This window comes from Condylura cristata, unplaced genomic scaffold, assembly GCF_000260355.1.
Source record: "Condylura cristata isolate star-nosed mole 26May11 unplaced genomic scaffold, ConCri1.0 scaffold00019, whole genome shotgun sequence".
Classification (NCBI taxonomy): domain Eukaryota; kingdom Metazoa; phylum Chordata; class Mammalia; order Eulipotyphla; family Talpidae; genus Condylura; species Condylura cristata.
Window position 1 is genome coordinate 11,992,825 of NW_004567120.1, and position 22,648 is coordinate 12,015,472.

At 41.7% G+C, this 22,648-nt stretch overlaps 1 protein-coding gene across 1 annotated transcript; it reads right to left on the reverse strand.

The window, feature by feature from the left end:
- Positions 1-1,985: 1,985 nt before the first annotated feature.
- Positions 1,986-18,535, reverse strand: TAF7L (TAF7-like RNA polymerase II, TATA box binding protein (TBP)-associated factor, 50kDa). The gene is made up of 12 exons (XM_012727109.1): positions 18,470-18,535; positions 17,601-17,679; positions 16,141-16,274; positions 15,345-15,468; positions 15,033-15,088; positions 11,422-11,463; positions 10,550-10,697; positions 10,163-10,279; positions 9,569-9,769; positions 9,259-9,371; positions 8,142-8,201; positions 1,986-2,711 (listed from the first exon to the last, which is right to left on the reverse strand). The coding sequence occupies exons 1-12, from the start codon at positions 18,533-18,535 to the stop codon at positions 2,667-2,669; spliced, it is 1,185 nt and encodes a 394-aa protein (XP_012582563.1). The 3' UTR covers positions 1,986-2,666.
- Positions 18,536-22,648: the final 4,113 nt, after the last annotated feature.

Genomic DNA, 22,648 nt, shown 5'->3' on the forward strand with positions numbered 1-22,648 from the left:
ATGCCCCCAGCATTCCTTTTATCTTCTTCCTCCTTCATAGGCGTGGCTCACACATACTGACCTCCTCCTTTCTGTTCTTGGCAAACTTCAACTTGGGATGTGAGCACGGAAAGTGGCACAGAACATTTGGGAGTACATTTTCTAGGGTAATATTACAGGGTAGGGAGAGGAGCACCCCAAAATCCCCAAACCTGCCTGCTCAGAAAGTAGGTTTTGCCATGTGCCATATCGTGACAAAATATACTCTAGTGCGTAAGACCTCCAATGGAAAGGAACTTTAATATAATTAGTGTACTGCTGGTGAGAATGCAAACTAGTCCAACCACTATGGAAAGCTGTTTATAGAGGTTTTTTCAAACTGCTAAAAATGAAGCTTCTGTATGATCCAGCAATTCCACTCCTAGGGATCTACCCAAAGGACACCAAAACATTTGATCAAAAGGACACCTGAACCCCCATATTTATTGCTGCTCTATTTACAATAAGATGTGGAATCAACCCAAATGCCCAAAAATAGATGACGGCATTAAGATGTAGTACCTATACACAATGGAATATTATATGGCAATCAAAAAGATAAACTTGTGCCACTGGTGGCAACATGGATGAAGCTGGAAGGGATCATGCTCAGTGAAATAAGCCAGAAAGAGAAAGAAAAATACCAGATGGTTTCACGCATAGCATAGCAGGAGTGTAAAGGATCATAATTTAAAAAAAATTGTAACAAAGTAAAAATGAAAGTCAACAAACAACTATAAACCGGACATGCTATGGGAGTGGAGAGGGGAATGGGATCAAAACTGGGATGGGAAGAGAGCACATTTGACTTGGTGATGGCACATAGGTGAATTGGTGGTGGGAAGACCAGGGGGATTACAACCAAGATGAAAAATGTACAAAATGAAGAATGATATAAAAAAATTATATATATATATATAGAGAGAGAGAGAGAGAGAGAGAGAAGAGAGTGTGCAGATGTGTATGTGTGTGTGTAGTATGTAATACAGAAAAGGGGCAGAATGGGGAAGAATAAAGTTTCCAAATCAAGCATCTGAAGTTACCAATCCCCTCATGGGTAAATATCCAGCCAAATAGGGTTGGCCCAAAGCAAGGCCAGAAAGCCCACCAAAAGTCTAAAGTACCTTCTGGTGGGGACCCATAGAAAGAGTCAGAAACAGCCCAAAAATTATGGAAAGAGCAAAATCAAAACCAAGATAAGAGCTGCCATTGTTGACTTCCCCACAGGTCTCTCACCCACGTCTGTTTCAGCCAGTCAAGGACCAAGGAGCAAGTGCCATTTCTTCATGTCTCTGTTACATGTGCCTCCCTCAGGTCTCCTTGCTCACCATCCTGCTTCCTTTCTTCTCAGTCTCCTCTCCATCATCCTCTATTCCCTGCTCAGCTCCGCCCTGCCTTGGGTGGAGTGGGGAACCTGGAACCTCCACTTTCCCTGGGGACCACCCTAGATCTAGTTGAGCCATTTCCAAAAACCACCAGATGCCTCTGATGATAAGCAGTATCAGCCTAAATGTCCAGAAGAAGAAATGGAGGTTCTAACAGGTGCAGGGACTTGCCCATGGTGACTGGCACAGCTGGGATCCCACCTGGGATTCCACTAAAACGTAATTCAATGCCAATACCACAGCTGCCATTTTGATTGCTTCTCTATATGCTTTCTTCAAATCCCAGTGCTGTGTGATTAATATGAGATGATTTGCTTAATCCATTTAAGAGTTATCCTAAGAATTCTAAAAGGATGTCCCACACTGACAGTCTCTTCTGTATTTCCTAGCTGTAGAGTTTATTGCCTCTTTACAGTTACCTTTGAATATGAATTTGTTTTGACAGCAGTCCAATAAGGAGACAGGGATCCATTTAACATGAGGCTTTTATTTACTGCTTAAAGGACAGAAGACCTTAAAAATGCAACTGGGGGGGAATTCCACCCAGGTTTTTTTTTTTTTTTTTGGTAAGTATTCACAGGTATCTGTTTTTTTCTAAACTTTTCTGATGGGATTTAGGATGTAGAAGTTTGGAATAACAGCTCAGAATATAATTTCTACTGTGTCTAACTGTTCCCTTAGCTGACAAATATCAATCATTCAGTCCTAAAAACACAACAGAACAAAGATAGCAGCAGCAAGAAATCGTCCCTAAGCAGAAAACAGCCCTTGTTACCAGATATATGGACAAGGCACACCTAGCATTAAACCTGTGAGGTAGGCACTTAAATTCACCAGGGCAGGTACTAGCCCTTGGCCGAAATGACTTGCTTTCTTCTATGTTTTAGGGCATACTGAATGCAAAAAGAAAGGAACTGTTAAAACGAATGTAAGTCAGTGGTTTGCCCTTCAGGTTAGCAAGCATGGCTCAATCATATGATAGGACCACAGAATAAAAGCAATGTAAGTAACTGTCAATTGACTGGGAAAAATAAAAGAAAGCAAAGTCCCATCACTGAGTTGGCTCTTTTGTCCTAAAAACCTACAAGATTTTTATATTCTGCCCCGTTCTACATGTTACAAACTTCTAATAAATAACTTGTACATTCGCCATAAGGCAACAAAATAAAACTCAACATAAAGCAACTGAAGGAGTAAAAACATGCACAATTTCATCCACTCTGAATGATGAATCCGAGGCTTGTGCTAGAATGAAGGCTCTTCTCACTTCTCCATATAATATTTCAATTGTTCCCGTAGGTACTTGAGCTGTAAGAAGAAACAGAAAAACAGGAAAAACTCATCTGAAATCTTAGATCCCAATACTGGATCTAGAATTATGTATCTTAGTCTTGCAATGTTCTAAAACCCAGTGCCACCGCCGAGCCGAAGTACCCAATGGTATGGCCATCAACGCTGTCCTTTACCAGTTCAAACATTAAGAGAAAAGGAGGCTTTAAAACCGAACATGCTTAGAATGAATCTGATTACATGAATTCCACTGCTTTATGCAGAGCTCTGAAAGGGGAAACTGGGCTTCTTGACTACCTGATAACATTTTCTTTTCTTCCTATGTCTTCACTGTAACTCACTCGTACCCAACAAATATGGCCATCGGGGAGTGCTACTCCAGTTTATCAGTAACACAGAGAGAGTAGCCAGAACATCTATTAGTTTTCCACTTTTATACCTTCATTTGGCAGCAAACAGCAAAGCAGTTTACAGTGCAATTAACACTTCTGATGTGCTTGTTGTGTATGACAATAATCCCGATTAAGCTTTTACAAAAACTGAAGATGCTTTAAAAACGAAATAAGTCGTTAAGAATTGCACTCTGGCAAGATTATAGCCACATTCTAAGAATCTGAAGACAAGGCAGTTGGGATGCCTCTTGTTCCACTCAACACACCAGGTCTTACACAGCCCTCGTTGAGGCTTGGGAATCAGGCCAGGGTGCTGACTAGTCAGGGGCCTGATGATATTCTCCCCACATCCTAATGCTTTCTAAGTCAGAAACACTTTGTGCTATAAGGTTTTCTAACTTGAAACGACAAAATGACCAGTAGCATGCCAAGGTATACTGTCACTGGGACAAAGACTGTTGTGGAACGTTATTCAGCGGAGGCTGCTCCATCCCCGGGTAGATATAGATTTTCACTGGATGAAATGAGAGGAACAGAACATCCCCAACCACCCTGTGCCTGCACCAACCCTCGAGAGCTGGAACTGCTATCTGTGGTCATTTAGAGGCTCTTTTCACTCAGCTTCAGACCATCTCAACTGACCAGGATTACGACCACTGATTGCTCCAATTCCTTCTCCTTTGTGGGCTCTTTCTCTTCCCACCACCCCCTAAAGGGAGGTTATTCTCGAGGTTCAGACTTCTTAACAGTCAACCTGCCTAACTCACCTATCCCCACAGCGTCAATAAACATGTCTATGCCTGAGCCACTCTCCAATCTCCCATTTTCAAAAGTGCTCACAACCCAATTCCAGCTCACCCCATCATCTTCCCCACTCCCGCCCCTAATAGCCCTCTTCCTGCTGGCTTCATTTCTGTTAGTGGCAGTCCATTTTCCTGTTACCCAGGCACTGGACTTTTTGCCACTCTCTTGTTTGCACTGTAAATTCAAACAATTGCTGAGTGCTGATTCCATCACGTGCATCTTCCTCCAGTTTCTCCCCGCACCAGTTTCTCCTACACTGCCTGCAGAGAAATCAGCCCGAGCTATTCCCCAGGTGAAAATGTTCTGGTGGCTGTTACAGCCTACACCTGGAGAAAAAACTAAACTCTTTAGCTTGGCATCCCGCCTGAGTCCATGTGCACACTCCTTTCCATAAACAACGCCCTTCTTTCCTTGTTTCTTCATTAAAACTGTACCCACGTTTTAAGGCCCCACCTGCTCTCTATGATGTTGTTGGAGGATAAGGATAGAAAAACAGGAAAAGAGGCGCCACACAACCAGAAACTTGACTCACACAATGACAAAAGCTGGAGGTGGGGGACAGAAGGGATGAACACAGCCATGAACCCAGCTACAGGAACTAAGATCATTAGACAGGCAATGCCCAGATCACAAAGCACAAGATCCAGGCAGGTAGCAAACTGCTGCAGCGGGGGTCAGACCTGAAGAGGAGGATCTGGAGATTGGGCCCATTGTAGAAATCTGGTTCCATTCAAATTCAACAGTTTATTAAAAGTCAGCAAACAAACCCCTCCACGTAAGCCCCTCCCAAAGAGAAGGAGGTTCTGTCAGTGTAGTGTCTGCACTGACAGGGAGCGGTAGTCCTCTGCCCACCTGGGACTATGCAGGTGCCAACTCTCTCCCTCTGAAGAACAGCAGCCTCCTGCCTGCCTACGACCTGTACCTGCCAGGGCTTCTCTTCACTGACCTCCCTCAGCAGAGGCCACTCTCAAAGCCACCCGCCCGCAACCAGGCAGGCCTGTCAGCCAACTGTGCCACTCTGGACAGCCCTTTCCTCCCATTTGTGTCTATGCCAGTGTCCTTTATTGTCCGCTCCCTTTTATAATAAACCTGCTCTTTCGGACACAGCTAGTATCTCTGTTTCATGGAGAAACTCATCTGGGAACTCATCGCGTGCTGGTGAAAGAGGAGCTCTGGTGAAACCTCTCCCAGAATGAACCCAAGGACCCCACTCTCTGAGCCCAACAACTCCAAAAAGAAAACAACGACATCAACATCTCCCCTGATCCCCACGGACAAATGCTGAGTGCCCATTCCTTTCAATTCCTATCCCCCTCATGGACTTCACCCCAGCTGGAGGCACAGATTGTGTTGTAAGTACTCTGTAGCTCTCTGCAGGACCTGGTTTAAACTAGGCATTGAATATATGAGTTAACATAAAGGACTCTGGGTAAATAAAGTTTACAGCTCTGTTTTTATGCTGAAAATAGCACTTACCAAACCTAACTACTCACATGAATGAAAACAAAAGGTTTGTTTGTGGGTGCTAAAGTAATCCTGGCATTAGGGGTTCACTGGTTGTTTCATAAGGAGTACTTGGATAAGGAATTTGCCCAGGGGGAGGAAAAATACAGAAAGAACAGAAGAATTCCCCTGATTTTGTTGATATGGCATAAGGAACATTATCTCTACCTTTGAAATGCATACTAAGCCCACCCCCATAATATGACCTCCTATAAATGTCACAGTCTTCAAAAGTCAGTCTCTTTTAAATGGTTACCCTCAACAGTATAGAGCAAGGGACAGCATACATTCCTGTATGGTGGCTTGATCCTTACTTATTCCACAATGATCTCTCTTCACTCTTATCACTCTCTTGTGGTTTTAAATACAGGTTGCTCATGTTAGAAATCTGGGTTACATCCTTAACATATCTTTCTCCTCCAACACTCAGTAAATGACCTAATTCCTATCAACTCTAATACATTCATAAAATATATATGAATCCACACATCAATATTATTCATGATCGCAAAAAGTAGAAAGAACTCAAATGCCCCTTGATGGATGAAAGAATAAATAAAAGGTGCAACATCCATACAAGGGGATGTTATTTGGCCGTAACATGGAAAACGAATACATGCCACAATGATGGATTAGCCTTGAAAACATTGTGCTAAGTGAAAGAAGTCAAACACCAAAACCTATGTTATGTTTGCTTTTATATGAAATAACATGAATAGGCAAAGTAGATTAGTAGAAAGTAAATTAGTGGTTGCCTAGAGCTGGGGAGTAAGGAGGGATCCACAGAAAATAGTGGATTTCTGGCCCTCCCTGGTGGCGCAGGGGGTTAAAGCACAGCACTAAGAAGCAAGTCACTTCAGCATGAGTTTGATCCCCACCCCAGAGGTGACCCACATGGCCTGGCAGACCTCTCCTGACCCGACCGATGCTCCCATCAGCAGTGTACTGTCGGGGTGCCCGGGACCCCAGCCCCATGGTTCAGCAGCCAAACCTGCCTGTTGTACACGTGAGCAGTGCTCTGATTGGCCAATGTACACGTGAGCAGTGCTCTGATTGGCCAATGTACACGTGAGCAGTGCTCTGATTGGTCAATGAATGCTATTTAAGCAACTGCTATAACGGACTCTGGGGGGTGGGCAGCAGAGAGGAGGCAAGCTACAGCAAGCGAAGGAAGCAAGCAGGAGGAAAGCTAGAGAGAGCAAGAGAAGCAAGCAAGCAGGGGGAGAGAGAGAAGCAGGCAGGAGGCAGGCGCGTGAGGGAGAAGAATAAAGGGTCCAGAAGAAGATATATTGTGGCGTCTCTCTGTTGGCAGAGAGTGCCCCACTGTGTACTTTATCAGTCATCCTGTTCTGCTCCCCACTCTGTCTCTGGTGAACCCTCTCATTGCCCCTGCACTTCTGGCCTGTACCTCAGCTCTGTATGCATAAATAAGTGCATCTTTTTTAAAAAATAGGGGATTTCTTTTTGGGGTGATGAGAATGTTTTAAAAGTGGTTGTGGTAACAGCTGCACAATTCTGTGGATATATTAAAAACCACTGAGTTGTACAATTTAAACAGGTGAACGACACAATTTAAATGGGTGAACTGCATGGGATATGAGTTATAGATCAATAAAGCTGTTATAAAGACATTAACTACATATCAGAGTTAAAATATATATATTCTTTCTATCCCATTGCTACCTCATTAGTCCAAGTTATCACCATCTCTTATTAAATTACCACCCAGCCGCCTAACTGGCTCTCTAGGCCTGCCCTTCTACAATCCATTCTCCAGATAATCAGAGTAATTTTTTTAAGATTTATTTTATTTATGCATACAGAACTGGGGTACAGGCTAGAGGTGCAGGGGCGGTGAGAAGATTCACCAGAGACAGAGTGGGGAGCAGAACAGGCCGACTGACGAAGTACACTGCTGAGGGGAGCAGCGGGTGAGACAGGAGAGGTCTGCCGCGCCATGTGGATCACCTCTGGGGCAGGGATTGAGCTCATGTTAAAGTGGCTTTAGTTTCTGAGTGTTGTGCTTTAACCTGCTGCGCCACCAGGGAGGGCCCCAGAGTGATCTTTTTAAAGTTTAAATTAAATGCAGTTCTCCTGCTAAAAACTCTCCCAGGGCTTCCCATTGCACTCAAGACTAACACCATCCTCCTTACTACAGCCTACAAGGGACCCTACAATATGGCCTCTGTCTACTTCTCTGACCTGATGTTATGTCACTCTCTTCCTTGCTTTAAGTATTCCAGCGGTCTCCAAAGAGGTCAAGTTCTTTCTCATATGCTCCATCCAGGTGGCTCTTCCTCCCTTCTTTGCCTGGAATTATCTTTCAGGTCTCACCTTAAATGTCAGTCCAGAGAAACCTAGTGTGACACCCCCCGCCCCCAACCCTAGCAATTTAATTCAGGACTCTTCTTTATCTAAACAGCGCCATTAACCTTTTTCTGTCACACCACTTCTTCACAATGATATGATGATTTTTCACTATCAATCTCTGCTAAACTGTTAGCTTCATGAGGACGATTAATGCATCTGTCTTATTCAACACTGTATACACGTCCAGTATTTTTCACTTAATAGGCACCAGTAACGAGTGAGTGAATTTTCACGAAGACCTTGTTCCAACTTGCTACCCTCATTTAGAAGATCTGGCTACTACTATTCCTCTGAAAGGAACAGCCCAAAATGAGATCAGGAGCGGGGGTAGGGACTCTGTCTCAAACATTTTGTGTTGATTTGAAAATACACTTCTCACCTGTTCACTTTTGTGCTTTTCCTGTAATTTCAGCTGCTCCAGCACATTCCTTATATGATTCTGGAAGACAAATTGTATAAATGATGAGAACAGAGTCTCGAAGGAAAGGAGTACCCAGGTTAGGCTGACAAGACTTTGGCAAATAATTTGATCAGAAAAACTATCAGTCATCCCAAAAAAGAGCATTCTTTTAGAAGGATTTATAGTATAAAAACTGCACCCCCTAGTGACAGGGCCATAAGATTTGATTTGATTTGCCCAAAACGACATTTTTTTTTCTTGCCCTAAAATAAATACTTGGAATGCCTTCCTGTTACCTCATTTAGCACAATCCTTTGACTGTGGTAAACTATTTTAAAAAGTTGTCTCTCAAAGTATGTACCCATCCATTGTCTCATCTGGTCATTCTAAAGGACAACAGTCACATGCCATGTTGCTCACCTTGGGTCACAACAGCTTTACAGAAAATGAAACGTGGCAAAGAATTCTTCAGAGGCTTTGGAATTTTCCTCACTCCAAAAAGGAAAGCAAACATGGCCTAAACATGTATTTCCCTTTTGTTGACATGTATATTTATAAAATAATCATGTGTAATGATAAAATAAAACAACATAGGTATCCTTGTCAGGCATCAATCACTTAAATAAGCATTTTAAATGAATTTAGTTAATTTTCTTTCACCACAGTGAATTCATTTTGATATAAAACGATAGGTCTCCATCTATGTCTCACCACTTACTATGGTCTTTGGCAAGTTACTTAGCCTCTTTAAATTTCAATTCCTTATTTACAAAATGGGAACGGGTGGGAAATAATTTACTAAAACTAGGAAATAATAGTATCTCAGAAATGTAGGGATAAAATGAGATAATGCATATAAAATGCTTAGTTTCACATGGTAAAAGCTTAATGTTGGCAATTATTATTTCAAGTTCCCCGGTCCTTTCCCAAAAATGCTTATATGAGATGATCAAAATTATTCAGGTAACAGAAAATAGGGCTGTCTTGTATTAGGGTGAACAAGGATACCGCACGGCGGTAAATGAGTAGAAACTTAAAGATGGGGTCCTGAAAGTGAAATACCAAAGTATTTTCACACCTGCCGACAAGAATTTACCTTGAGTGTCAGATTTTCCACTTTCCTGATGACATTCCTCTGCCTTTGTGCTTTGCTCTGAATATTTTGGAGCTTTCTCTCCAGGTAACCAATCTGCTTCTGAATTTCCACAACTAAGAGAGACAGAAACTTTTTGTATTAAAACATAACATAAATTAACATGTCAAGATCCAAATCAACTAAAACTCAACTGCACATCTCCACAATAACTTCTCAAACGTAGCCCTGCATTCACTGCATGCTCAGAGTTCATCTTCAGCACTGCCCTACCTGCACCGTGCCTGCCCCTTTGATGTCTCCTCTCACTCACCTAATGAACGAGCTATTTCCTTTCCCCCATACTGGCGAGCTTCAAGGAGCTTAGCATGTAGCTTCCTTTCCATATCTTCTTCATAACTTTCGTCTTCCTCTTCATCATAGTCATACACATACTCTTCATCCTCATCCTCATCCTCTTCATCACTACTATTACTGCTAGAATCCCTGAACATCTCCTGAAGTATATTATATTCTATTGGTTTGAAAAAAAAGGAAGGTGAAACTATTGGAAGCTTTTCCAATGACATCCACTCCAACAGTTATATTCCTCCTTATATTTATTCAGCAACCAATTACTGTCATAATTTTTCTTGCAGGAAGAAACCAAAAGAAAGGCAGGAAATACAAAACACTGTAACACCCATTCGGGTATGCAATGATCAAGACATTCCAAACACCCACCAGGGACGAATGGGCAATCAGAATACCACTCTAAAAGCCTTAAACTATAGAAGGACCAAGAAGAAGAAAGAAGAGCAAAAGCACCCTTGTGCTGTGATTGGCCCGAGAGTCTGTGGACAATGGTTCTCCCAAGCAGACAACATATGCCCTCTCTGAAGCTCCTGCTTTGCCTTTACAAATGTACCTGATGGTGGGGTATGTTTCTGCTTATGGCCACTTGTTCCCCGTGATAGAGCAAAGCCTCGAATGGAGCCTTGACTTTCTATTTCCTTAGTTTCATCTTCACCAATGACCTCCCACCCTGAGAGATGAAGTAGTCAAGGAAAAGGCAGAGAGAAAGGAGGTGATAAAGCTGAAAAGGAAGAGGCTCAACTTCAGGTCACTTGTGTCGACTGACACACATAAGTTTCTATTATGTGAAGTTACTGTTTCTAGCTAGAAAGTAACTTTTCCAGAAATCTTAATTTCTACACATTAAAACTGCACATAAATATCAGAAGTGAGGGTTTGTCAGCAAGTACATATGAAATAGAACAGATTACAAGAGAAAATATTTGGTATAAAAGGATACGGGCACTGACAGCTTCAGCATCTGAATACAGGAGTCTTTTCACTTCCTTCTCCACATCAGGAGAGTCAACATAATCAGCCAAGGGGGGGAGAGGAGGAATATTAATGCTGTCACTGAACAGGCTGTGTTTTGCAGGAATGCCCTTTTCCTACATATAAATGAATTAAAAGAATTAACTTCTTTACATATCCATCAATCCAAACGTCTACTTTAAGTAATGTTATTTATGCAAGAATCTTCACCCAGGGTCTAGAGTTCTATACATAAGTGTATTTCCCCCCAAGCAAATAAACTGCTTGAAACAATCTTTTCAACCTGCAGCTCATATTAAAGAGATTTCTCAGAGGCACAACCCTTAGGACTCAGTTATTATTTGCTTTGACCACCTACTGGCAAAGAACAGTATCAGACTTTATTTGTTATTTAGAAGTAATTTAATTTAAAGATCCAAATTCTCACATTTCACTTCCCCACAACTTTGTTATTAGAGGTTTTCCTGTAAAAACTGGGTCTTAGCTACATGTTCTCCCTTAAATCCAGTTTTAGACAATTATCTCCACAGCAACCAATTTGTCATGCCACAAATAGAAATTAGAACTATGAGGGAGAATAAACAACTGCAAACAACTGCTGGTAAAAGTGAATGGTGGTTTCCAAGAAAGGACGTTTTAAATAAATACCAGTGGAAAAGCAGATTAAAATACACAAGGTCACTGTCCAAATTATATCTTTTCCTGTAAGAGTTATCAGACATTAAATAATGAGTTCATTTTTCAGCTAATCAAATTCAGTGTGATACTGGAAGTAGGTGTAAGAGCTCATGAGAAACAATACTTTAAAATAATAACAAAGTTATATTATGATTGCTCTACCTCAGTAAAATTGGTTTCTTCCACTTGTTTGGTATCATTGGTCTATGAATAAAACACAACGAACAGTGAAGTTATATGAAGATTATACTAGTTCACCAAAGTATAAAGAATTCTAGAACTAGTCTTAGTTTTACACTTAGTAGGTACTAAGTAGAGCCTGTTCACTAACAGTTTAAAAGCCAATGCAACTGTGTTCATAAATTAAGCAAGAGAGTAAGACTGTTAATTTTCCCCAAACTGATCCATAGGTTTAATGCAATTGCTATCAATATGTTCAGCAAGGTTTTGTATGAAGAGACAAACTGACTCTAAAATTTATATGGAATGTACAGGCTCCAGGATGGTTAAAACAACCTTGGCAAAGAAAAATTGAAGTGCAGTCTTCCTGATTTCAAAAGTTATCAATGATAGCTACACTGCGATTCTCAGTGGACAAATCAACATACGGATTAGTGGACCAAAGGAGAGAGCCCAGAAACAGCCACACAATCTGCCCTGCTGATTTTTGGGAAAAATGCAAAAGCAATACAATGGGGCAAAGACAGCCATTTAAACAAATGGTGAGAGAGCAACTGGATGTGCAGAAGTCAAAAAGTAAGTGCTGACCTAAGCCTCACACCTTATATAAAAATTAACTTAAAAACGGACTGCAGGCTTCAATGTAAAATGTGAAACTTTTAGAAAAAATAAACAGGAGAAAATCTTCAGGATCTGAGCTAGGCAGAGTTCATAAACTGACACAAATAAACAAGATCCTTAAGAGGAATAAAACCAATGGATTCGATGTCATCAAGCAAAAGAAAAGTGTTCTTTGAAAGACCCTGCACAACAACAGATGTTGGCGAGAAACTCTCCTACACTGGTTGGTGGGAATGCAAACTGGTCCAAACACTATGGAAAGCTGTTGGGAGGTTCCTCAAAACTGCTACAAATGGAGCTTCCATGTGACCCAGCAATCCCACTCTTAAGGATCTACCCAAAAGACACAAAAACACTGATTCAAAAGAATACCTGCACCCCATGTTTATTGCTGCTCTATTTACAACAGGGTAATTGTGGAATCAACCCAAATGCCCAAAAATAGATGACTGGATTAAGAAGATGTGGTACATATATACAATGGAATATTACTTAGCAATCAATAAAGATAAACACATGCCTTTTGCAGCAACATAGATGGAGCTGGAAGGGATCATGCTTAGTGAAACAACCCAGAAAGAGAAAGAAAAATATCAGATGGTTTCACTCATATCAGGAGCAGAAAGGATCAGGGAAGAAAAAAAAAGAGAGACTAACAAATGTGAGAGAGTAAAAATGAAAACAATGAACAACTACAAACCAGAGACATTTAAAGTGCGTCGTGAGGGGGGGATGAGATGGGAACTGGGTGGGAAGAATGCACTGGAATGTGGTGATGGCATACGGGTAAATTGGTGATGGGAAATCCATGGGGATTACTGAGCGGGGGTGTGGGGTAATTCACAAAATAAAGAATGATGTAAAACAAATTGTTTATGGTGTAAAAAAATAAATTAATTTAAAAAAAAAACCAGTACAGAAAAAAAAGAAAGACCCTGCACAGAAAAGACAAGCAAAAGACAGGGAGAAGCTATTTAAACTATGTATCTGACAAAAGGATAGTATTCGGGATAGAAAGAGAGCTTTCAAAATGCAACAATTAAAAAATATTAGAAAATGGGCAAAAAGACATGAATGTCTGTCACTAAATTTGAGAGTACATAGATGGCAAACAAGCACATGGAAGATAGTCAACATCATTAGCCATCAGGGAAATGCAAATTAAGACCACAGTGAGATCACTACACATCTAAATGAAAGGCTAAAAAAAGTGACAACACTTAATGCTGATAAGGATGTAAAGAAGCTTGATCACAGATTCACTGTGGAATGTAAAATGGTGCAGCCATTCTAGAAACCAGTATGGTAAATTTTTCCAAAACAACATGTGACTACCTATGACTCAACAATTGCATTCCTGGGTATTTTCCCAAATAAATGACTACTTATATTTACACAAAAATCTGCTCTGAGCTTCATTTTTAATAGACAAGAGCTGGAAACAATCCAATATCCTTCAATGGTGGACAGTTTAACTATGGTACATTGATAATATGGAATACTACCCAGCCGTAAAAAGGAATCAACTGTTGAAAAACGTGCAAAAACTTGGATGAGTCTTCAGGGTATTATGCTGAATGGGGTTTAAAAAGGACAGTTCAGGCCCTCCCTGGTGGCGCAGCGGGTTAAAGCACAGCACTGAGAATCTAAAGCCACTTCGCATGAGTTCGATTCCCGCCTGCCCCGGAGGTGACCACATGGTGTGGCAGACCTCTCCTGACCCGCCCGCTGCTCCCCTCAGCAGTGTACTTCGTCGATCTGCCTGTGCTGCTCCCCACTCTGTCTCTGGTGAATCCTCTCACCCTCCGCATCTCTGGCCTGTACCCCAGTTCTGTATGAAAAAATAAATAAATCTTTAAAAAAAAAAATAAAAGGGACAGTTCAGGGCCCTCCCTGGTGGTACAGCGGGTTAAAGCACCACACTAAGAAGCTAAAAGCAGCTTCTGCATGAGTTCGATTCCCGCCTGCCCCGGAGATGACCACATGGCGTGGCAGACCTCTCCTGACCCGCCCGCTGCTCCCCTCAGCAGTGTACTTCGTCGATCTGCCTGTGCTGCTCCCCACTCTGTTTCTGGTGAAGCCTCTCGCCACCCCTGAGCCTCTGGAATATACCCCTGTTCTGTATGCACAAATAAATAAAACTTAAAAAAAAAAAAAAAGGACAGTTCAAATCTCATGCACTGGATGGTTCCATTGCTGTGATATTCTAAAAGTGACAAAATTATAGAAATAGAAAATATACTAGTGATTGTTAGGGGTTAGAGATTCGGGAAGGAGGTGAATTTCACTACAAAAGGGCAAGATGGGGATTCTGCACGGTGATCCGACTATCAGCCTAACCATATAGGTGGCTAAATGAACTTACATATGGGATAAAACTGCATGGAACTAAAACACATGCACATATAAACACACAAGAGTACACATAAAACTGGAGAAATCTAAACACCACTGGTGAGTTATAATAATGTCAACTGTGATATTGTACTAGTTTTGCAGAAAGTTACAACGGGAAAAACAGGTAAAGGTTATACAGTTTCACTCTTCTATTTCTTACAAATGAATGTGAAACAGCAATTATTTCACAATTACAGAAGGATGGCAAGCCTCAGTACACATGTAGCTTGTCCAAGGTTCTACAGGTCTGAGGTTAGGTTAGGAATATAACCACAATGCCCAATTCTCAGCTTTTGGTTCTAGCTTACAAATGAACACTAAAAGTCCTAGCAGAAGTTTCAAATTCATGACACACCCTAATCATAAATCACTAGCCTATAAGTCAATGATCAGGCCACTTTTATTCACTTCCCAATTGCTTGCACACAGTGCCTGGCATTTAGCTCATACTCAGTAACTGTTTACTGAACATATATGGGGGTGAACAATTTATTCCCAGTGGGCTGGCTCCTCTTCCCTCCCACTCATAATTATCTTCCAGTCCACCCAGGAGACAGAAATAGCATGCAACTAACCTTTTTGGTTGTTTTGCGGAACCGTCTCTTTCTGACATTCTTAAGTGGTGGAGTAACTAAAATAAATTCAACATAGTAAAATACATAGTGAAATGACTGATGGTAGTCACATAGCTATCTGAATTTGATAAAGAGAAAGGCCATACTATAAGTCACTGGTTCATGACAGGACTAGTTCCTTCAAGTGTCTGGATGCCTAGTGAACCAAACACCTAAGTATGCTAACAGATCCCTGGGCCACAAGTAATTAGGGATGTGCAGATAAATGTAGTCAGTCACAATGAACAGGGGCTGGTGACATTGATGACTTACTGCCATGCTTCCAGACATATTCTTTCTGTGTCTCCTTTTCACTTTTACTGTCTGTTTTAACATCAGGAGAGGTAAATGATTCTTCTGAAGATTGGGAACCATCATCAGCAGTACATACAAGCATCTACATTTAACAAAGACAAAGCAGTTGACTATGGTCCTAAATCTTGGGTTAGTAATTAATCATGATCATTCTTACCACCAGAAATCCTGGAGCAGAGAAATAAGAATGTTACTTGGCTTTTCCAAAAAACCATTACATACACTGATATTCATTCTCTCAGTGTCTGCCCCAGCAGCACTGTACATGGACTCTGAGGTTTGGTTTTGTTTTTTTTGTTTTTGTTTTTGTTTTTGTTTTTCTGTTTTTAGCTTGAGTGCTTACCACTGTAGAGGAAATATGTTGAAAACAGATATATCTTAGCATTTGATTTAGAAAGGAAGCAAGAAATCAACAGTAGAGATGATGAGTGAGATCCACAGCAAATCTCCAGAGGTAACAGCAAATTGCTTTAGCACACAGTTCAGAAGATCCCAGATGCTTGTAATTTTCAAATAATAGAATCCATCATAAATGGCAAGCAAGGGGCTCTAAAAGAAATCTGGATAAAATAACTTAATGAAAAGTTATGGATAAAACACCAAACCAGAACATGACAATCGAATCCTGTGAGACTGAACTGGAAATTAGAAAAGCAGCCATTCACCAAGTGGTAAGGAACACTGAAAGAAAGAAATGAGAGAGAAATTTCTTGAAGGATGATGGAGCTAATAGATAAAGAAAACATGCTCATACCTGCGAAATATTTGCTGTTTTATAAAATGTTTTTTTATCGAGAGTTTTCAGGCTTCCAATAACGCAAGGCAAATCGACCAGCTTAGCAGCTAGTGAAACATCTTCTACCTCTACAACTGCATGACGTCTACCAGCTGAAGGAAAGTAGGAAAAGTTAAAATTGACATATTCCCAATGTACAGTACTCTAAGCTTCCTAGTGTTTGAATAATGATAATTTATGTAGAATAGACTAGTCTTCCATGAAATCTAGTAGTTCTCATAATGCTAGAACTGCATACTACAATTAGTAACTTCCCACAGAAGAGTAGATGGAGTTCTTATTTCTCAGCTGTGTCACCGAATCAAAGTGGCTAAGTTTTCTTGGTAATGGCTATGAACCAAATGTAGGTGAAGCAGTAAATGCTTCATTCTTATACTGAAAGGCAAGTTCCATTTGCTCAAACCCATTCATTTTGACACTACTGGAAGCATTTAAATTATATCTTTGCATGTGTTTTCAAATGGCTGGATGAGGGAAGGGTTGATTCTAGAATGGTGACAGTATTTCTCCAATTATAAATTTAGTTAACTACACAAAGATAAACTTCTACACAATAACCCTGTATTGACTGTATACACACCTATATACAGGTATCAATATACAGTCATAGACTCTGAATCCTGCCCAGATGAATGTCTTTTGCTATAAGAGGATTCAAGTATAATCTTCTAATACTAAATGAAAAAAGAAAGAGGCCAATCATGTTTGGACTAATCCCTTTTGTGTTGAATTAACTTTAAAAGTGTAGAGATTATGGTCAGGGAAGCAAGCAGTTCTGAGTGAACAGTAACTATATATGTTCTTAATTTTGACAATAAATAATTTTTTAAAAAAGTGTAGAGATTATCTGAACATTGGTATTAATCATAAAAGTTTGTCTGTAAGGAAACAGAAGGAGAAACAGTATTCTATGTGGCATTGAGGTTGGGGCACTGTGAAAAAGAATCTCACTTCTTCTAAACTTTGGTTTTATTTGAATTTTCTAACCATGAACTTGTATTAGCTTTTTTAAATGTTAATAAAGGTTAGTGAATTAATGGGCTATTTAATTTTTTTATATACTTTTCTCAGTTTAAGAATCTAATAAATAGTATTTAGAAGAGAGAAAGATAGGTCACCCTTGTAAACAGAACAAGATATTCATTTGTCATCCCCTGACGGTCAGCAATTACAAAAAGTGCATACAGAAGATAATCCACAATATACAAATCCACAGCTGACCCCCCAGTTTTTCCTTATACTTCCTTTCTGTTAAATGAAGAGGTTTGCAGTGATTTAAGCCTCTCTTTACAGTCCATCTAGGCAAAGATCACATTCGATTTTTTGTCGCATCCATAGTATCTAGTATAGTGCTTGGCACACAGCAATCCTTAATAAATCAGTGCTTGATGTATGCTAAATGGATATTAAGTACTTACGAGATAAGTCAATTTTCAATTTATCCTTCACAGAGAGGCATCTAGAATGTACTATCTTTCTGACAGTAGAAGCATGTTCCTAAAATGAAAACAAAGTGAAAAATCAGAATGATCAATTTTGTACTTGGCAACTGATCAAACAGATATGTCAGAGACCGTCCCCCTAAATAAATCCTGAAACTTCCCAAATGTTAGAAGCAATGCCATGTAACCACATTACATGTATAAGTTAGGCTGAGACTTACTCCAATCTTATGCAATCTTTTAGCAGTTCTGGTGAGTGCTCTATAATCCTCCTACTTGCTGCTGCCCTTTCCTTGGAAGTTGCTAAGGCAAGGTTTAGTCGCAGTGTACCGGGTATATTAATTAACCCTAATTGGGGAAATACCTTTCAGAAGTCCCTGTATAATACAGCGCCCTTAGACTAAATAATACTTGAACACAGGTATCAGTGGGGAATAGATTCCAAGAACAAATTGAGACGAGCTTCAACAGCCATCGCAAGGTAATGAATTTACATGAAACAGCACTAACCCCTCTGAGGTGATAGGAAGGATTTTAGAAGCATCTTACTTTGGCTGTCCAGTGAGCCGGCTGTTAGTGTCTGTGGTGGTGACTGAATCCACCACTGACACAGCTGTTTGTCAGGAAATTAACCCACACGACAGGCAGTATGTATGGCCAAAAAGAAAGACTGCTAGAATAGTACACATTAGGAAGGGACCGCTTAACAGAACACGATCCCTGGGAAGCAAGCGTTCTCAGTTTTTACAGCCTACCTTAAATAGAAAAAAAAAAGTTACAGAATCCAAGACGAACTGGTGCTAATGCACTGAAGATCTTTGGTCTGAGATATGAGGGTTTCTTACCAAAGGCAGGCGCAATATGAACTGGTTCTCAAGTTCGTGAGGAGGTTGATCCTGGCTTTTATTCATCTCTTGTTTTTGAGTTCATGAAAACAAAAAAACCAAAAGTTACCAAAAATTCCTCTAGCTCCCTCTGCTGACCATTTTTGATGACACCGTTAAAATTCAGAAAATCTTGCCCATGAGGCATAGGCATAATACAAATCTGAACTACATTGACATAACTTGATTATTCCCAAAAGTCACCTTATCTCCCTTCCAATATGTGCAGATTTTCCAAATTATGTAACAAATCAAGAGCTGTTATAAACATAATTTAGTCTTTAAAAATGAATAAAATTTACCTTTTAGAACCATTTTAGATTTACAAGGAAAAAAATGAACAGAGTACAGGGTCCCCATGTTACTCTCCTCCCCTCCCCTTTTAACTTATATTAGTGCAGTCCATTTGTTAGAATCGATAAATCAGTGTTGACAAATTATTATTAAAGTAGATATTAAGGTTCACTCTTTCTGATGTACATTTTATTTTTATGGGTTTGACTATTGCATAAAGTCATGTGATCATCACCACAGTACCAGACAGGAACGTTTCATTTTCCTAACAATTCTCTGTTTTATTTATTCAAATACCTCCAAACTCCTGGCAAACTGATCTTTTTACTCTCTCCATTGTTTTGCTTGGTTTTGTTTTAATTCTATTGTTTTTATTGAGGCAACACTGGTTTTACAACACTGTATATTATATAAGGGTATAGGTTCACACTTCTTCATATACACGTTCTCACAACACGCCCCCACCAAGGCACCCACATAGTTCTCTACCACATACCACCAGGCCCCCTCTCCCCTCAGCTCCCCACCCCACGCACCCTGCCCCTCTGGTGGCCTCAATTCTACAGTCAGAATTCTAGGGTATGTTTTGGTTTCCTTTTATCTGTTCCTTTGTCTTCTTTTTAAAAGAAGAGCTGAGGTGCAGGTTAGAGATGCGGGGGGGGGGGGGTGTCACCTCCCTGGCAAGATCGGGATCAAACTTGTGCTGCAGTGGCTGAGGACTGCTTCACAGTGCTGCATCTTAACCCCTTGTGCCACCTGGGAGGACCCGCCTGTGTCTTTTAATGTTAATCTTAAAATTTCCAGGTGAAGAATTATACTTGTGAGACTTTCAGGTAAAGGGGTATAATAAATGGATACAGTGGGGGATACTGGTGGCCAGCTACGGTCTTCTATAAAGAAGAGTACTAACCAAAGGCAAAATCAATGCAGAAACTATTAGCAGAAATGTATGAAGACTGGAGGGAACAGAAGCTTAACTTTCCAGCTTGCATTCACCTTAATGTATTACGGTTTCATAGGACTTTAGAATCAACATCAACAGCTCTGAGCTACCTTGGGTACAAGTCTGCAGCCCAGTTCTTATGGCTAGACCATCTAGATGCACACACTTAGTTTCTTGGGTAGATGCATTTCTGAAGGGGTGATAAGAAAGAATTTATAATTCACTTTAACTAACTACTGACATTTACTCTCGGTATATTCTATGTGCCAGGCACTAGACTGAGTATGTTAGGTCTATATTTCATTTAATCTTCAGTAACCATTTATTTAAGATACCCCTAAAAGTTATTTAAGGAGTTGTAAGATAAATCTTATTTTAAAAAAAAACTGTAGTTAGATTAATAACTCCACTTAAAGGACAACTCCTAATACTGTTCTGTAAAACATGAAATGGGCTCTGAGTCTCGAATCTGAATATCACTTAAAAGTACTGGAGCCTTAAAAAAAAAAACAAGCCAAGTGATGTGAGTCTGAACCGATGACGGTGAAATAATCCACTGACTGTGATTTCAGTCTTTTGGTTTGATTTCAGAAACCACCAGAAAGGTACAATAAGCACAAGTGAGGTCAGCAGTGGAGAAGCAGATAACCAGGACAAAAGAGGGAGGGGGAAAAAGACAGTTTATATGTGGTAGTCTTATTTTTCTGCTTCATAATTTACACACTTAAGGCAAAGAAGAAACAGTGAAGTAAACAAAAATTTAATCTTGGGACCAGGCACATCGCCTACTAGAACAAAGGGTAACAAACACAGCAGGGAGCAGAAATAAAGATTATTTGAAGAACTAGCTGCTAAGTAAGAATTTATCACAACAGTAACTTAGATTTCTCAGCAAAACTGAGTAGGACATTTTGTTCATTTTAATGCATTTTGGCAACTTTTTTCTTATCAAAGAATTGCAAACATTATTTCAGAGGTGGACAAGTCTGAATAAAATGAGTTTCAATGCTTTTTAAAATTCTGCTGCCTGCATTAACTAGGATGTAGGCCAGAGGAGTGGGGGTGAAAGGTTTCACCAGAGACAGAGTGGGAAGCAGAACAGGAAGATCTAATGAAATATACTGCTAAGGGGAGCAGTGCAGAAGGGCTCTACTTTGCCATGTGGGTAACCTCCCAGGCCGAGATCCAACTCAGACTGCAGTACCACCGCTGTATGATAGCTTGATAGCACTGAGACCTAACCCCTGAGCCACCAGGGAGGCCCGGATGTACTAATGTAGCTTAAGAAAAGATCTCTACATTGTTTTCCAGCAAGCTCACCTACATCTCCCTTCAACAGAATTCAAATTGCAACTCCATTACAGCTGGAGAGGGCTGGACTGCAAGTTTCCCCGCAGGCAAGTCAGCACCAGCCAAAACTGGTATTTTTTTTCAAGTTCTGGCCGAGCTGGTTTGGAGACCATGACGCCTCAGTCCTTATCCCAGAGGCACTAAGGCTCCAAAGGAGGTGTCTCTAGCTCCTAGGTTTTGTTTGATTTCAGGTTATCCCGAACAGCCAGGAGCCACGGAAACTCAACCTTTCGGGCTCGCCATCCAAGCAGGTTGGTGAGAGAAGCACGGTGATCAGCTCGGCTGCCATGATAGGTTCCTGGGAACCCTCCCACCACGGGACTCCCCCACTGGGTGATGGACACGCACCAGGCAGCCTCTGCCTCGCCGTATCCCAGGCCTCCACGTGGACCAAACTGCACCTGACAGGGGAGTCGCACGGCTGCTTCACAAAGAATAGCGGCCAGACAAAGGCCTCCAGGTCAGGCTGGCACACCGCGTGAGAGCGGGAAGGCGGGTCGCTGGGAACGCTGGGAAGGTGCAGAGGAGGAGGGGATGGGCCCTGTACACACAGGCAGAGCCCGACTTCAGCACCCTTCTTTGACGCCCCGGCCACCTTGGGTGTGCCACCCAGTGTTTCCTGTCCCAGGAGTGTTACCCCCTGCGTTTACCGCGCACCACGCTGTATATCACAGGCACCAGGGGCCGCGGCCTCCGTAAAAGGTGGGCCACCACTGGATGCCCCGCCAATCTGTTCAGTGGGCCGGCTGTGTCCCCCGGCCAGGGGACCTTACCTGCTCACTAAGGTGCCGCCGCGGGGAAAGTAAAGTAGAAGTTCTGAATGAAATAACCGTCCCAGAATTCAAATCTGCACGCTATCCCGTGTGACACGATTAGTCACTCCTGCCCAACTACTGAGGAGGGGCCCAAGGGGCGCCATTTCGGTCTCCCGCGTGGGGCGGTCCCCACTTCTCCCAAAGCAGATTCTTCCCCAGTGAAAATAAACAAACAAAAACAGCTTAAAACCATTTACCTTTATCTTCTAACTTTTCCAGAGGAGCTTGGTCAACGGCTTGAGCCCCATGGTCGGCAGCGGCTTGGGTGCCGTCGTCGGCAGCGGCTTGGGCACCGTCGAGGGCAGCGGCTAGGAAGCCGTCGTCGGCAGCGGCTAGGAAGCAGTCCTCGGCAGCGGCTAGGGCGCCGTCGTCGTCGTCGTCGTCGTCGTCGTCGTCGTCGTCGTCGTCGTCGCCCTCTTGGGCGCCCTCGTCAGAGGCTACTTGGACGCCCTCGTCGGCGGCCACTTGGACGCCGTTCTCGGCAGCCGCTTGGGCACCGTCGTCGGCAGCCTCTTGGACGCCATCTTCCTTGTCGGCTTGGACGCCATCTTCCTCAGCGCCTTGGGTGCCGCTGTGGTCAGTAGCTTGGGTGCCGCCGTCGTCAGTAGCTTGGGTGCCGCCGTCGTCAGTAGCTTGGGTGCCATCTTCCTCAGCAGTTTGGGCGCCATGGTCGGCAGGGGTTTGGGTGCTTTGGCCGTTGGCGACATTTTCGGCACCCTGGTCACAGGCTACCTCATC

Coding starts and splice junctions, on each gene's coding strand:
- TAF7L (XM_012727109.1), bottom strand. CDS start 18,535: ATGAATAAAAGCCAGGATCAACCTCCTCACGAACTTGAGAACCAGTTC. Junction 11,464..15,032: donor TCCGCAAAACAACCAAAAAG/GTTAGTTGCATG, acceptor TTTTATTCATAG/ACCAATGATACCAAACAAGT. Junction 10,280..10,549: donor TGCTGAAGCTGTCAGTGCCC/GTATCCTTTTAT, acceptor TTCATCTCTCAG/GGTGGGAGGTCATTGGTGAA.